Source organism: Branchiostoma belcheri, unplaced genomic scaffold, assembly GCF_001625305.1.
Source record: "Branchiostoma belcheri isolate BF01 breed outbred unplaced genomic scaffold, Haploidv18h27 scaffold128, whole genome shotgun sequence".
Classification (NCBI taxonomy): domain Eukaryota; kingdom Metazoa; phylum Chordata; class Leptocardii; order Amphioxiformes; family Branchiostomatidae; genus Branchiostoma; species Branchiostoma belcheri.
In genome coordinates, this window is record NW_017802691.1 from 153,882 (window position 1) to 170,291 (window position 16,410).

The following is a 16,410-nucleotide window of genomic DNA, read 5'->3' on the forward strand; positions in this document are numbered from 1 at the left end:
GCTAAACCGAGACCAGAGGATTGCTTTATAAAAAGTCATTCGTAGCCTTAAGTGCGCTTTAAACCACATCCTGGACGGCCTTGCCCTCAGTTTGGTGTAGACTGTAGCCAGATCAATTTTGGGGTGAACGGGGGTGTTACGTCCCTCCAGAGTACCAACAATAGATGAACAGTCTTGCTATGGTATCAGCTGGGTAGAGAGACGGCAATTCGCGCGGAAAATTATGATTTGACGTTAGTCTGAGAGCTGCTGTGCTGATGGATAGAAAAGGCCCCGCGTTCCTGGTGTTAGCTTTATGATATTATAGCTTTTTGTGACCGTGGGAGTTCTCTTCGACGCCTTTTCGCGTGACTGATATTAATGTATTGAGCACGGTCGGATGTTGCGTCTGTGAACATAGACTCTTAATAGCCGAACGGATAAGACATGTCGACAAGAGATAGTCTCCCAGACTCTGTCGGCTGCCGGAAAAAATATTAAAGTTAGGGGAGTTAGCCGGCTATAGAGTTACTATATGTAACCAGCGGAACTGTACAATGATCGGCCAAGCCCCTTGATAAAATATTCAGAGTAATTTGGTCAATTCATACGTTTTTTCAGCCCACCAAGAGTTCTGGCTCATATATCGAGGGCGTTTTGTTTCTCTAATGATAGAAAATGGCACCCAGGCTAAGGAAATGTAGCCCACCATGTCTGTCGTAGGATCGTCGTAGGATTGTCGTGCGATCACAAGAAGCGGACAATCGTGAGATTATCGTGCATGCTTATTTTGTAAAAAAAAAATCAACTGTCTCGTCACGAAAAGGGCTGTCTTATAGATTCTGTCACAGCGCTGTTTGAAAATTCTACCGCATCCAAATCGTGATCGCGCCGGCAGGCACAAGCACGCTGCGCGCGTGCGATTTCGCCACGAAAAAAGCTTACGGCTCAGAAAATCTCACGGTACTACTGTCATCTAGCTGCATACATCACAGCTTGAGAGTTCTTTCATGCCCTTTTATACGCGATGGTGTCGGAAGATCTGCGTCATAAAGTAGAGATGATCGCAGAGTGTGCCTGGGGCTCTCTTTATGGCACCAGGAAAGGTGCAAGAACAAATGCGAGCTTTGCGATATCGCAGAACTGATACCTGGATAAGCACGGCCATCAATCTATCTCAACATCCTCCACTGAGAACTTTGGCGCAATGGGGCCCCGCGATAACTTTTGGAATGGATCTTTTATTGCGCGAAGTTAATGCTGCTATGTTAGGGAAAGGGCCATAAATGTCCAGGGGAATATAACGTTATGTTATGAAGACAATGGGAATCCTAAGTAATAGTCCCCAAAGCACCCTATTCATATCTATAAAGTAATGAAAGATGTAGGAGCTGGAAATATACGTAGGCCGCCTTATTTCCCAAAGCTATGTATGATACCTTGGCATTATTGTAAGGTAAATATTGATTTAGAAGTACCCTTTTTTTGAAAGTAGAAAGTAAAGGCTTTTTGATGTGACTTTGATGTATATTTCCAGAAAAGAGTCAATACCATTTTCCAATGGGCATTAAAAATTATATTTTTCTTTAGGGTCGGCCTCATAGGTGAAGCATGATGCTTAATGAAGGATTTATTGTACATTTTTGCCCCACTGAGCTACTTTAGTTAAAGCACAGGTCACATGTTTTACAGTCTTACAATATACAATGTATAAGTTATACTATAACGTACTTATGAACATGTATATGCATATTTGATACAGCATTTGTCAAATGATTTTAGCTTTAGCCTGGGTACCATCCTACTTGTATGCCGGGGCTCCCACACTCGCTTCCCTATAAGAATTTCTTCATTAATTAAAAAGACACCGATTTGGAACGTTACATGGCCATTTATACGTATTCATACAAATAGCCGTTTTAGGTGTATCGGTTGCTTATTTCTATCTGAAAAATTTATTTGTAGTCGCAACACTTCTGTTGTATACATTGCATTATAGGAACTTGGTTGATGACGTCACGCTCGGGTTTCCGACCACCGCTCGGCAATGTTCGGGCGCGCCGGATGTCCCGGATGTTCCGGCAGCCATCAGCCCAGGACGAGGCCGCGGCGTTTCCAAGTCGAGGTTTGCGACTCGTTTTGATTTCCCGCTCAGAAATTTTGCCTTTTTATCGTTTGGCAGGAGCCTGGAAGGACGTCAAGTCAACGATGGGTCAAAAAATGTCTTCATTCGTTCCTTTCTGACCAAAATATGCCTAAACCAAGCTTGGGGAGTCTTCTACTGTTCCAGACAAAATGGCTGACTTGCTATGGTAGCTTTCGCTTCTGCCAAAGGAGCCCAAATTTACGATCGCTGTATTCACGTTTTTATGTTCAACGTTTTCGTCAGAAAAGAGCAAATTTTCCAATGTCGTGTTGCTTTTCTTTGAGTGACTTTATTCCTGGATCCATCTAGATTGTGTAGATAATTAAATTGTTTACCAGTGGTCTTATTTGGGGAAGGGGGTGGGGGGTGGTTGGGTTGTGGGGGAGAATACAATTATTTGATGGGGGAGGGGGGGGTGTTGTAACTAAGATTATAGTAATTTCTGATTGAGGATTTTTCAACATCTTAAACTGTGTTGTGTTTAGACACTTGAAAAGTTGGGAGCTAGAGAAAATCCCAATCATATAATAACCTTGCTTGAACCTGGCCATACATGTACTAAGTGCATGAGGCCTACATGTATGTGTATGTTTTTGCATGACTGTACTACATGACAGTTTGTTTATCAGAAACATAGTAAAAATCATAAAGCCACAGCAAAAGCCATGATTTAGCTTGAAGGTGACTGTTCCAAGCTTTACTTGAAGACATCATAATGTCTCGCGTACATAGTACATATAATGTTATGCCTCATCCCCATGGTGAACCTAGGCCATAACATGCGTTGCCAAGAACAGCTTTGGGCCCTGCAGGACCAAGATAAAGCTTTATCGCACCAAAGCGTTAAGAAATCCTCCTATATGGTGATTGGACAAGTCCAACATCTTCTGTCGATATGTCAGGAGCTCAGTGGACCGTATGGCGCAATGTTGTCCGGAGCATCCCTAAATTGCACAAGGTCATGACTGCAGTGTTAAGCGATTCAGGCCGAGGAAAACAAATGTTGTGTTTCCTGTTTCAGTCCTGAAAAAATTAGGGTCTGTAGGTAGGGATTATCTTTTTTTCTTTTTTTAGACTTCAGTGATATTTATATATAATATAGAGGTCCAAATTATACAATACAGTTTAATGAAGTAAAACTTGCATGAGGACACTTTTATTTTCAATGTCAATGTTAGAAAATCAATTGTACAACATTTTATCACTCAGGTGTCAGATCATGGAGCTAGAAAAGGATGATCAGCTCGAACAATTATGTCCCTTGCAGGGGTCCACTCCCCAAAAAAGTCTACGGTTGGCAGTTTTTTCTAGGGTCGGTCGGGAAACAGGAAACACAACATTTCTTTTCCTGGGCCTTATCCCATGCGAACCACTGAAAGGCAATAATTTATGAATTCGGGATGGTGTTTGCAATTTTAACGACACGGGAGGCTGAATCCGTATGTCCGCGCTCGACTCAGGCCACAAGGTCGGCCGCAGCGCGCACTTAGCGATGAAAAAATCAGCAGTTTCATCAGCGAAATCCCAAGTTTTATTTCGCACGAACGCTGGAAAGTCTTGATGATCACCTTACAGCACTTTGGGGTCAGTTCGTGTCACCCAGGAATTGTCAGAGGTGACCGCCCCTCTCTGGTGTGTTTTAGAGATTCCCATTTATGTTATGGGACTACCTTTACCTTTTCCATTAAGGTTTTGGGCAGTCAATCATCTATATAACGCCAAGGACAAATGCATTTTTCTAGCTTAGTTACAAAGGGCTGGTGGTAGTTATTTTTGGCATACTGGGAGGAAAGTTTTTGGGTGGGTGACCTGTCAGTTTTGAAGTCGCTAAGTATGTCTGCGTTATTTTCTGTCGCAAGTTTTGATTGTCTATCAATCTTTTTAATGTCTTTTTTTTTCAACCTTTCCATCGCAAAGTCATGACACTGAATGTGCATTTCCACTGTATCTTACTGTCGACTATACTACAGAATTGTTGTAACAGCTGCAAACTTGAAAATAAAAGAAATAGAAATGTGTATTTTTGTAATATAATAGTATTATAAACGTTAAAACCTAGCCTCCTTTGCCCTTCTCTCACAAAATTAAGTCTCCACAAAATAAAATGGACTTACGGTAAAAATTGCCACAGATTACTACATTGTTGAGCTAAGCCAGGTCAAGCTAGGATTCTATAAGCTATTACTGGAATTTATGGAGGTACTCAGGAAGACCAAACTTTCAGATTATCCTTTAAAAGGATAATCCCCTTTTGAGCCCGCTAATATGAAATCCAGATAGGTCTGGCTCTTTGCATGGTCTGGCTTTACTCAATATGTATGAGTTACTGCATGGAAGACACCTGCATATGCATGTTACTGTTTACTAGTGTTAGGGCACTGGTAAAATTGAAGCTGTGCAGGTATTTCTGATGACTCAGCTCATAATAAAACCATGACACAACACTAGTTAGGATGTATGATGTAGTATGACCATGCATGTACTTCAATAAAATTGGCCTGTTAGAAGTATTACAATAACATGTATTGTCAGATACTTTCTATTTGATTTACTATCATTTAAAGAGAGTTCTGATAATGATATATGCTATGCCACTACTAAAGGCAATCTAGTTATAGTAATAAAAAACTAATATGTTGATCTCAGAATGAAAATTACTGACCCTTTTTGTGTACCAGGGAATATAAATTTTATTGACAAGTCTCTAATCTACCAAGTGCATGTTTTACATTCTGTAACCTATCAATCATTCTTTTATCAATACTCTCATCTGCCAAATAAACATACGGGTACGTTTATTTTTTTGGGCCCAAACATCCACCCAGTACGTTCTTATTTTGCACAGTACGTTTATTAATTTTTTGAAAACCAGTAATTTTTTTCAACTTCGTGTGAAAAACGGGGGGTACGTTTATTCGGCAGATGAGAGTAGTTCCCTCTGAGTTGAACTTAAGATGCTAGAGATGGATCATATTGGATTATGACTCCAAGCTTAAGTTTTCTTTAAGAGTGGGGACAATCTCTTGTGTAAAATTGTCCTTGGCATCAATTGATCTAGAAAAATTACCTGGCTTCAGAATTACATCAGTGGATGACGCACACGAAGAGTTATGAAACCCTCGAGACTTTTTACCTCTTTACTTGCTTCACGGATGTCTGAACATTGACTGATTGAGCTACCGAAGGTCTTTGTAGTCGTGTCCTTAAGGTATTTTTCAAGCAATAAAGTGATAAAGCAGTATATTTAAAGCATTCCTGAGGAAAGAACTTCGAACTTCAAGTTGGGTACAGGTCCTTCCCTTTGCTAGACTGACTGAGTCAGACTGACGCTGACAGTAAAGTGACAAAGTACAGTAATACAGCACCCATATGCATGACACACCCCTTCCCTGAAGATCATCTCAGTTCAGAGGAATCATCCTGGGGCCAAGAATTCTAGGAATTATCCTTGAGCAAAGAATTCCGTGTAGGATTCCGTACTCAATCAACATCAAACACAATAATTCCGCTGGTTTCCTAATGTACTACACAGTGGTTTTCCTGAGGGTGTTTTAAAAGCATCACGGTGAAAGCCAAGGATGAACACACCAACCTTTGAGTGAAAACCCCTCTCAAGGGAAAATATCTCACACTCAGTGAGATTGTTGTTACGCAACTAAATCATAGGACATGTTTTAGAACTTAGAATTGCAGGTAAAGTTTGGAGGGTTAAAAAGGCACAATTTTGTAGGTTTAATACATTTATTTTAAATCATAAGGGCTGATAATATATTCGGATACATGTACAAAATGTAGAGAACCAACTGTTGATTAAATTGGTATGGCTTTTAAACAAACATGCTCTACCTCGATACTTTAAAATAAATTACAGATGATTTCATTGCTATTACGCCAGTGATTTCCTTTCGAGAAATTATGAACTCCCACTCCCAGTTAACTCTTAAAAGGAATTACACTGTACTTACAGCTCATGTTGTCCATAAGAATTCCGCTGAAGGCACACAAAATTACTGTAATTTTTGGTACCACCAAATTAGAGCATTGTTACAGTATAATCCTGGCATGAATCCCGGAAGGCAATTTCAACAAATTGCAGGTGGAGATTCTCGTAGTCTTCAATCCCTCACCCTGGTGATACTAATGGCATCATTAAGCTTATGCACATACGAATGTGAATGATCTTAAACAGGGCTTCATAAAGTTGACATGCATCTTGAAGTGAAAAACTGCATCTATTAGTATTAAGTGCACATTGAGTGTTCCTATCTTAATGTGTTTTGGAACCCTTTTAAAATTGGTTCCCTTTGGGATCTGTAATATACATGTAAGTCACTTTAATTTCAAAATCAAAGGAAAGGTATTATACAGACCTACACTTATTATGAATGCCATAAGAAACTATTAGTAAATATACATGTACTAAATAGTAATAGTCTAATGTCACTGTCAGAACCTGTTATAAGCTTTATAGCTCTATATATTGTACTTGCACCATTCTGGATATAAAATGACAAAAAAAATTATACTTGCAATTGTGTGTTGCAGAAAAAAGTCCTTTGTCTTTGATTATTCCAAGTTGCAGTTTTTTAATCTATCAAGGCATACATTGTATAATAATCCACATGTAAAAGTTCTAAAAAGATATGTAACAATTTCAAAATCTATTGTTTGAAATGATAACCAGTTTGCATCTTAACTTAATAGCTCCTAATAGTCCTATGATAGTATCTGGCTCCTATCACAAGATCCCAGATTCATTTTCCCAGACTACTCCATAAATTTCCTTTAAAAATCTGAGATCCCCTGGAATCAAATTGGCCGCCGGGCCTTAAAAGATAAGCATCTTTTGGCAGCAAACTTTTGTTTGATTTATGGACGAGTGATTAGGTGTTAAGTCAGAAGTGGTTATGAATTGTGGCGTAATGTGGCTGCGATACTTATCCCTGGGCTAGATGAAAATTGCTGCCAAAGTCTTTCCGGATGATCAATTCATCAAAAGCAGCAGGTGGGACAAAGATGAATTGTGGCAAGTGTACTGCGATTATTGCAGCTATGCACAAATCTTGAGTTATACGGGGCTCAAAATACTTTTTTTTCTGCATACCTGTATCAGTAACGCTGAAAATTACAATTGTGCTTGCACCAGGCAAATTTTACCTGCTAATTCTGACTCATATATATATGGTCAGGAGTATAAATCCCTCCTGCTATAAAACTGCAACATGACTGTCATGATGTAACCTAACACCAACAAACCATGCAGGTCATTGGCCAGGTCAGAGGTCAGTGTTTGGAAAGGAAGAGGAAGAGGAAACGTAGCAAAAACAATGTGTTTGCCTTCGGTAAACATATTCCAAATGTCTAATATAAAACTGTTAACTTTCTGTCATTACAGAAGTAAAATTTAACTGGAGTCAAGATGTCTGCAGAAGATGACCAGATGCAGGTGGTCCATCACGCCATCACCGGAGTCACAGAAATCGTCAGCTCAGGATCGACAGACGACACTGGCACTACAGGCACAGCAATATACCAGCAGGTGGTAAAAAACGGTTACTGAACAGTGACAATTATTCATTGACACTCACTATCCGGTTTATCGTCTGTTGTTCCCCGTCTTCCGAGCGTTAGACATACTTGCACAGCAATACTGCGGCTTGATGGCAGCCTGCCACTTGTCTCTGTCCTGTGGGTTGGTCATTGATCTTTTTTGATTGGAGAAGAAGAAGAAACAAAGCAAAAACCACATGTCTTGCTTCAGTGAAAGTAAACATAATTATTACTAGTAATTATAAATCAATGTCAGCTTAGTATATGTTTTCTGTAACTTGTTGTCCAAAGTTGATGATTAGTGATGATAGACTGACTGTGTGTTATTTTTGTGTGTATACAGGATGATACAGACCGACCTGTAGCTGTGACTCAGGCTGCCCCCGGCCAGCCCATGGAGGTCGTGCAGATCATTCCTGTCAGCACAGAGGGCAGTATGGGGCAGATGACTGTCAGCGGGGCAGTCGCTCAGGTCTGTAGAAAATCTTTTCCCCAATCAAAAGTTTATACTATCATGAAAGTTCATCTGGGTTATATATAGTACAAGGAAGGATTAAACTTGTATGCACAACTAGAGTTCTGTAAAGCTTTCATCTGTGTTGGTAGTTACGTGTTTCCTTTACTGGATTTAAAACTTTAGATCCAACACAAAGAAGTTCTCCCGCCTAGAGCTTTCGACCAGTCACTCTAGTCTGGGTCAGTCTACTGAAGAAGACCAGAGTGACTGGTCGAAAGATCTAGGTGAGAGAACTTCTTTGTGTTGGATCTAAAGTTAAATTTAAACTTTTAAACACAAAAGTTAACACAGTTTTCCCATTGAAAGTTTACACATGTACATGTACCAGTTTCTTCTGTGAGAATGGCTAAAAAAAGTTTCCATTTTTCTGGCAAACTGCCCTCATTGATGTAATACAAGATATTAATCATTAAGCAACTGGATAGAGTCCAATGTTTCAGATAGCAGGTGCTATCTTTCATTGGAGGAAGAATGATGCTCAGTCATTAATCAGAATTGTGTCTCGTGTCTGACAAAAGATAGTGGAAGATAACTTCAGACTCATTCAGTCAAGCTGTTGCATTTTGTTTGTTTCGCATAACTGGTAAACCGCCTTTAGGTGTAACACACCAGTTTTGTACATGCACAAGCTGCGTAAGACCAGACTGTAAGGTTTGAACCACTCACACCGGGAAGGTCCCCTACTCTTTTCGATAAGTGCGGTGGGTTCTTTAACGTGCGTGGGGTGTGGCTCTCCCCAAACAGGGGACCTCCATGTAACGTCCTATCCGAGGGACGTCCCTAACCAAAGCTAGGTACTCATGTCCACCTGCATGATTTCTTTTGAGCCAATATCTATTGGCTTTGAAGAGATTAACACCAGTTTTTGTATTTCAGATGATTGCACTGAATGGAGGGGACGGGTCACAGGGTCAGCTGTATCATGTGATCCCTGTGAGCCAATCAGCTGTCGGCCAGGCCCAGGCCCCTCACATGATCACCGTGAGCCAATCAGCCGACTCCCAAGAAAACACCCACGAACACACAGGTATGCACAAATGGAACAAAAAAAATTAAGGGAGAACCAAGTTTTACTATATTTTTGGTGATGATGAAGGTTAGACCTCCTGGTAGAACATTCACCTTCAACTTGACCCATCTTGAAGGTCATCTTGAAGGTCAAGGGCCAAGGACACTACCAGCATCAGCTTCCTTCATCCATTATAATTTGATAATCTGATAATAGACCATTTAAAAAAAATAGCTTGAAATTCCTATGGCTACCAGACAAAAAAGACAAGATTTAAACATTTGTTTTCTCCAAGATTTAGCTTGTACACATAAACAGTCAACCTAGAAGTTTAATTTCCAAGCAGATGTTGGGAAGCAAAATCATTTCTTTCAAATTCGCGCAAGCTACCCATTTCTGATAGAATCTTCCTCCCTAACATCGGCTTGGAGTTTGATACATGTTTCTGTGATCTTTTAGATCCCAGGATCCCACACAGTCAGTAGAGATCATCCATGATCTGACCCAGGCCACGGCTACAATAGAGAGGCTGCCGGGTGAAGGCATGGCCACGGTTAGCCTGGAGAAACTGGCCTTACAAACTTACACTAACTAACATACATGTTTGTGTAATCTTCCACAGATCCCCAGGATCCCACACAGTCAGTAGAGATCATCCATGATCTGACCCAGGCCACGGCTACGTTAGAGAGGCTGCCGGGTGAAGGCATGGCCACGGTTAGCCTGGAGAAACTGGCGTCAGACGATGTAGCGACTATCACCCTGGTGTCCCCACCCCCCCAGCAGACCCTACCCGACGGGTGCCCCCCCTGGGCTGCAAGGCTGAGGGGTGTGGAGGTAGGATTTTTCATAGAAGAACTTTATTGCACGACAATTGTACAGGGTACATTGTATGGCAAATAGGTAACAATAAGTAGCATAGTAAAATAGATAGGTATAGAATAAAACTTAACAACTTATATATACTTATTAGAAAAGAAATAATCAAAAGTTTAAGCTTAGGCTTTACAGTCAGGCGGAGTTATTTATGGGTACATGTGACAGCAAATCAGTATTTTTTATAGAAGCATCGCATGGCCCTGTGATACAGAAAATTGGAAAACTCCTTTTGCTTTAATTTAAGTATATGGCTTTTACTGCAGTGTATAGTACTGTATACGAATGACTTGAATTTTTCACTCATTTTTCAATCGTTACTTACATGTACCTTGATGCAGAAAATTGGAGATTGTTTTCTTTTAGTAGTATGGTCTTAATACTTTAATATCAAAATCAGAGGCTCTAGTCTATGGCTTTTGTATACATTGCACTCTTAGATAACAAAATTAGAGGCTCCTTTCGCTAAAATAGTATTGAGTTTTATATACAGTCACCCCTGCCCATCCATACAACTGTATCCACTGACCAACTCCTATCAAGGACCACATTGAAACAGCCCATGTCCTAAGTTGCCATCGTGTTCTTTTATATCCTTTAATAACTCCTTTTTTTCTGTCTCTACCCTGGTACAGAAAATCGGTGACTCGTTCCGTGGCTGGGTGGAGAACGATGTAGAACTGGACCTGCTCCTGACGTACCACAAACAGCAGACTCAGAGCTTCTGGGGAACCCGCCAGTCTCCTACACCAGGCAAACCCTCCACTAGACTCATGTGGAAATCTCAGTATGTGCCGTTTGACGGGATTCCTTTTGTCAACATCGGTAAGATCATTGTTTGTTAGAAAACTCCATTAATAAATTTTAAGGAAATTTCTGGCAACCCACCAGTCTCCTACACCAGGCAAACCCTCCACCAGGCTCATGTGGAAATCTCAGTATGTGCCGTTTGACGGGATTCCATTTGTCAACATTGGTAAGATCATGGTTTACTTAATACGAATGTAATTAGATACAAATCTAAATTTAGAAAAAGGGAAATTTCTGGGGAACCCACCAGTCTCCTACACCAGGCAAACCCTCCACCAGGCTCATGTGGAAATCTCAGTATGTGCCGTTTGACGGGATTCCATTTGTCAACATCGGTAAGATCATTGTTTGTACCTAACCTAATACCACTAAGTACCCAATACATTTGTACCAGCCCAGAAGAGAACATGTCTTCAAGTACCAGAGTTATCAACCAAGGATTGAGGCATTCAAGAATTCATTCTTTCCTAGAATTATCGCAGAATGGAACTCGCTGTCACCAAGTACAGTAGGGGCATTGTCATTAGATAGCTTTAAACAATGTCTAGAGTTTGGTGTCCAAGGATTAGGTGTAACAAGTCGTTCGGTGTGATGTAGCCAGCTGCCGCCGTACTGTGTGCCTGCGAAGCTGGTGTATTATGCCAAAAGGCGGTTACACCGGCTATACAGATACAGTTTCCAAATCTAATTTAATACAAATCTAATTTAGACAAAGGGAAATTTCTTGGCAATCCAACAAAGAAGTCTTTCAAATTCTCACTACCTGAGTAAACCTAGAAACATCCTCAGCAAAGCTAAATTGCACTATTGAAACAGACTTATGCTTCATCTCGAGCATTACACTTCAAGTGGCCTGAAGAGAATCCAAAATTTGGAAAGAAGAGAAGGAAGACTCTCATTAAGATTCAGAACATCACCTGTCAGGTACTTTTATATCAGCCTAAGATTGATTTCCAGAGTTCCTAAGGAGTGGAGGTTATTCACTTTAAGTAGAAATCGATTCCAAACATCAAGTGAAATGAGATGATTGATTAGTTGTTCTTACCTTGTTGTAGGCAGCAGGGCTATCGTCCAGGAGTGCCAATTTGGACCAAGAAGAAAGGGCATCGTGGCCAAGAAGATAGCAGAACAGGAGAGGAGTGGGAAACAGGGTTTCAAAGCGACGTGTCCCGCTAGGTTTGGATATGTTCTCATGTGTACAATTATTGGTGGGGCCACAGTCTGGTATAGTGAGTTACAAAGAGTGCTTTCTTTGCATGGTGCGTTTGAAGTCCGTACAGAAACTTTAAAAATGATATTCATACTGCATTTTCTGCTTTTAAGCACTCAGTAATAAATACTGGGTAACATGAGACAGGGTATGGCAGTTGAAAGTATGGTACATGTGTAGTTGAAGACAGCGTCACCACTATTAGTGGACTAGCCTGTATATCCTATTGTTGAAGAGGTTCATCAGTCACGTAAAATTAACAGTTAGTAGAATATTCTTTAATCAGTGACAGTTTTTCAAAGGTAGAAACACGTACCTCCAATTTTTTTATGTTTCGAGGTACGTGTTTCTACCTTTCAAAAACTGTCACTGATTGAAGAATATTCTACTAACTGTATATCCTACATCTTAATTATAGTCTGTTTTACAACTCTTTTCCCCAGAATATACATCAAGAAAGTGAGGAAGTTCCCGCAGTTCAGAGTTCACCTGAGCCAGGACATGGACCGTAAGGCGCTGAGACAGGCGCAGGAGAGAGCCTTCCGCTCACTCAAGGAGTCTGGACTGGAACACGGAGGGGAGGAGAGGTGGGAAGAAGATTTTGAAACCGTAGAATGACAGGAAGATCAAGTTGGATTACCTAGTTACCATTTTAGCTGCTGAGTCACACATGTACAGCTGTACATGTGCAAGAAAAACTAGGCAATAATTTTAAGTCTACATGGTCTCCTATGGGCTGAGAGGAAGGGTACAGTCATTTTCCTGCCTTCAGTTTGCCTGTTGCCTTATGGAATCCCAATTCTTTGTGTTGGGAAGTAGTTCAATTTCTTCTATGACATAATATCGTAATATATTATGATAATGCGGTTTTCAAAGTGCCTTTTACCTTCCCAACCAAACTTAGGTATCCATTTTATACCCGGGTGAAGTGAATGACAGTTGTGTTAATTGCCTTGTTTTAAAGTGTGTTGCAATATATTCCACAGACAGTACGTGCAGCTGCCTACTCCCGAGGCTCACCAGTTCCATGACGAGGTCCAGGACCACGTTCTGGCTGACTTCTCCGTGTGCAACATGGAGGCCGCCTCGCGCCTGCACCCCCGCGTCTCCGCCAAGATCCGAGAACTGGTCGCAGCCGGCATGAGCGAGGTGTACCAGGTCAGGAAGGCTGTCAGGTGGGCACAATGGCTGACGAACCGAGGACCAATTATTTGCGCTCAAATTACAATCACTTTTGTCTTTAGTGACCACGAAAATAGCCTCTCATTGGGTGTCACTATAAAGGTGGATTCTTAATGCATGAGTCAATGAAAAAATGAGTTAGGAACCATGTCAGGAAGGCATTAAAGTTAAGGCTGTCTTCACACTAACTATTTTACATTCAAATTACAGTTTTGTCAAGGAACTCTAAGGAGATCCTAAGTCATGGTATTAAATACCCGCTCTTGCAGTACAAGTCCTGGTTTCTGTGTGAGACTTATTGGGGGTGCTACATTTGTTGTAGGTTGCCCAGTGCAAAAGTTACGGCCTCTGAAATAAACTGTGTCCCAGCATATGAGTGATACCTTTTTAAGTGGCAGTGGTGTCGGCCTGGGACTGGAACCCAGAACTTTCAGATTTACATTTTGTAGTCTATAACCTTAACCACAAGACCGTCTTGACTTGTGTCCTTTCCCAGGAAGTTTGTGGAGAAGGAGTTGTTCGGTGGGAGCGATTCTGTCCCGGAGCGACACAACCTGTCGTACTTCCCAACCGTGAATGATATCCAGAACCACGTGCACCTGGCGCAGATGGCCATCGAGCGCGGCGAACTCGCCGTCACCGCTGTTACCACTGCTGAGGTAACGTTACCTGAGTTATGATGAGCATGTTAGCAGAACTGCGCCTGTGCGAAACCTGTAATGTGTAACAGGGCTCATATTGCATTTGCTGCATAATTATGCAGGTTAGTGCAGGTAACATTGAGCGGGGGGAACTGGCTGTAACTGCAGTCACCACCACTGAGGTAACATAAACTGAGTTATCAGCATTTCGGCAGAATGCTTGTGCGAAACCTGTGATGTATTGTGCTTAGCACTTTGGTACAATGCCTTGTTGAAGGCATTCTATCTTTAGTTTTTAAACGTTGGAAAAGATGTCATCTGCAAAATTAAAGGCAAAATCGTGATGCAACGTTGGCTAAACATCCAATGATTACCTGTAAAAAATCCTACTTTGGCAGGGAGCTCAGGATTTGAAATGTTGAAAACCAGGATTTCCTTGGTACTGCTGTGGGCGTTCCATTTTTTATATCTTCTGTATATTTATTGAGTAATGAACAGAATGCTGATATATGGATGAATTGTCCACTGTACAAGACAGCTTCATCTGTGTGTCTTTTTTTTTTAGGTGGCACCAGACAACAGTCTAGAAAATGCAGCACATGAGCTACAGAGTCAGCTGTGGCCGACGGCGTGTCATCCTGCTGGGTGTGGGGAGGGGGACGGACCACACACTCAAACTGTTACTGTTACTCTGACTACTAACCATGGGAGAGGTAGGGACTTTTCCCACAAAATGAAAGCAGTAGTCACTAAATTTTGAACTGATCTTTTTCAAAGTATGCCAGGTGCAATGCTGTGCTGCATTGCTCCCTGTTGATCATTGTGGAAACTGCAGCTAAAAATGAAATCCTGGCTATGTTATACAAATGTATAGCTAGTTCTTCTATCCATCTGTAGTGTGACCTTGTTGCTTTTGATGATTTTCAATATCTTTTTGTTTGTTTTTTTGTGGCCCACACTTTTCACGTTTCTTCCATCAATGTTTCTTTGGGTTTTGCATTATGCATTTGCATTTATGTTACCTGTTATTAGTGTTAAAAGCATTTCTTGTTTCCCTTCCTGTTGCAGAACATGTGGTGTCCCAAGTAGAGACCACCATGAGTGACGGGACAACCCTCGTTAGTGATTCCCTCACACCCGAGACAGCTCAGCTACTGTCAGCACTCAACCCCAAAATATTCCAAACACAGGTAAACTATACACAGACTCTCACAAGGTTTTCTACAGCTATAGATCGATACAATTCAAAGATTTTAAATTACTAGGGTACATTTATATAATATTATACTTTTTTAACATATTTAGCACTCTTCCAAAAGAGATGTTTTTAAACTTTAGTTTTTCAGTGCTGAATGGCCACCATAGCATGCTAAGGACACAATAATGCTTTCTGATATGAATAGGTATGCAGATTTAATTGTGATAGACTGTCCCATATTCAAAGAGTAACATCCATCGCAATATTAATACAAAAACTGATTCTTTTTTAAATTTTCCATTCCAGAGTGAAGATGAAATGTCCAGAAAGGAGTCAGAAACAGGAGCTTCTGTCAACATGGAGGCTGCAAAGGGTTATGACGAGGAGCTCGGCCAATCACAGATCCTGATACAGGACAAAATATCGGGACAGTTTTGCACCAATCAGACGGCTCATACCATCCCTCTGACAGTGACCAATGAGGACGTAGGACAGGCCCTGCCCGCACACTTCTTGACCAATAGCCGCACAGTTAACACGGAGGCTGCGAACTTGCTACAAACAGGGGAGAGCATGCCAAATATGGAAAACCAACAACAAACAAATGCACAAGAGAGCCCTTAAGTCGAAGAGAGAATTTTTTTTGTAAACTATAAGTAAGCTTTATCGTTTTTGATAGAGCAGTTTGTATCACGTCACGTAGGCACTGATTTTCACAATAAAACCTTGTAGGTTGATGTGATAGAAAATCTATGAACTATTGTAAAATATGTGAAATAAAGCAGTTATACAAAAATGTACCTGTATACATAGTCATCACCAAGCAAACTGTATTTATTGTTTATTTAAGCTATTTTCCATTGGATTCTCAACCTAGAAAAAATTCAAGAATAGAGTTCAATTGACAGAGGAATGTATATTCAGTCTTATTCACGTTTCTTCCGTTTTGATGAAATTGTTTGACCTGGGAAAAGATGACTTGTATGAAGTCTATATAAATTAGTGAAGAAACATGTATGCTCATTGGTAATATATGAGTTGTCTATCTTGTACTGTTAATTTACTAGTACCAATGAATTGGTTTTATTCCAAATGTCAAAAGAATTAAATGTACTGAATTGGTTATGACTGTTTCATGTACATGTATATCTTTCTATTTTAGAAATGCTAAAATAAAATGGCCTGAAAAACGTTTTTTTTGGCTTGTATTTTCTTACTACAGACGCGTGTCAACGTGGATTGGTCCATCCACAGTTTCTGTTGTATTCTTGTGACGTTAAACCAACTTGTAG

At 40.7% G+C, this 16,410-nt stretch overlaps 1 protein-coding gene across 1 annotated transcript; it reads left to right on the forward strand.

The window, feature by feature from the left end:
• The first annotated feature begins 2,049 nt into the window (after nucleotides 1–2,049).
• LOC109463587 (calcium-responsive transcription factor-like) lies at nucleotides 2,050–16,025 on the forward strand. The gene is made up of 13 exons (XM_019760444.1): nucleotides 2,050–2,104; nucleotides 7,521–7,664; nucleotides 8,019–8,147; nucleotides 9,069–9,219; nucleotides 9,824–10,038; nucleotides 10,713–10,902; nucleotides 11,943–12,063; nucleotides 12,541–12,684; nucleotides 13,084–13,272; nucleotides 13,776–13,938; nucleotides 14,486–14,633; nucleotides 14,989–15,110; nucleotides 15,425–16,025. The coding sequence occupies exons 2-13, from the start codon at nucleotides 7,545–7,547 to the stop codon at nucleotides 15,740–15,742; spliced, it is 2,010 nt and encodes a 669-aa protein (XP_019616003.1). The 5' UTR covers nucleotides 2,050–2,104; nucleotides 7,521–7,544; the 3' UTR covers nucleotides 15,743–16,025.
• Nucleotides 16,026–16,410: the final 385 nt, after the last annotated feature.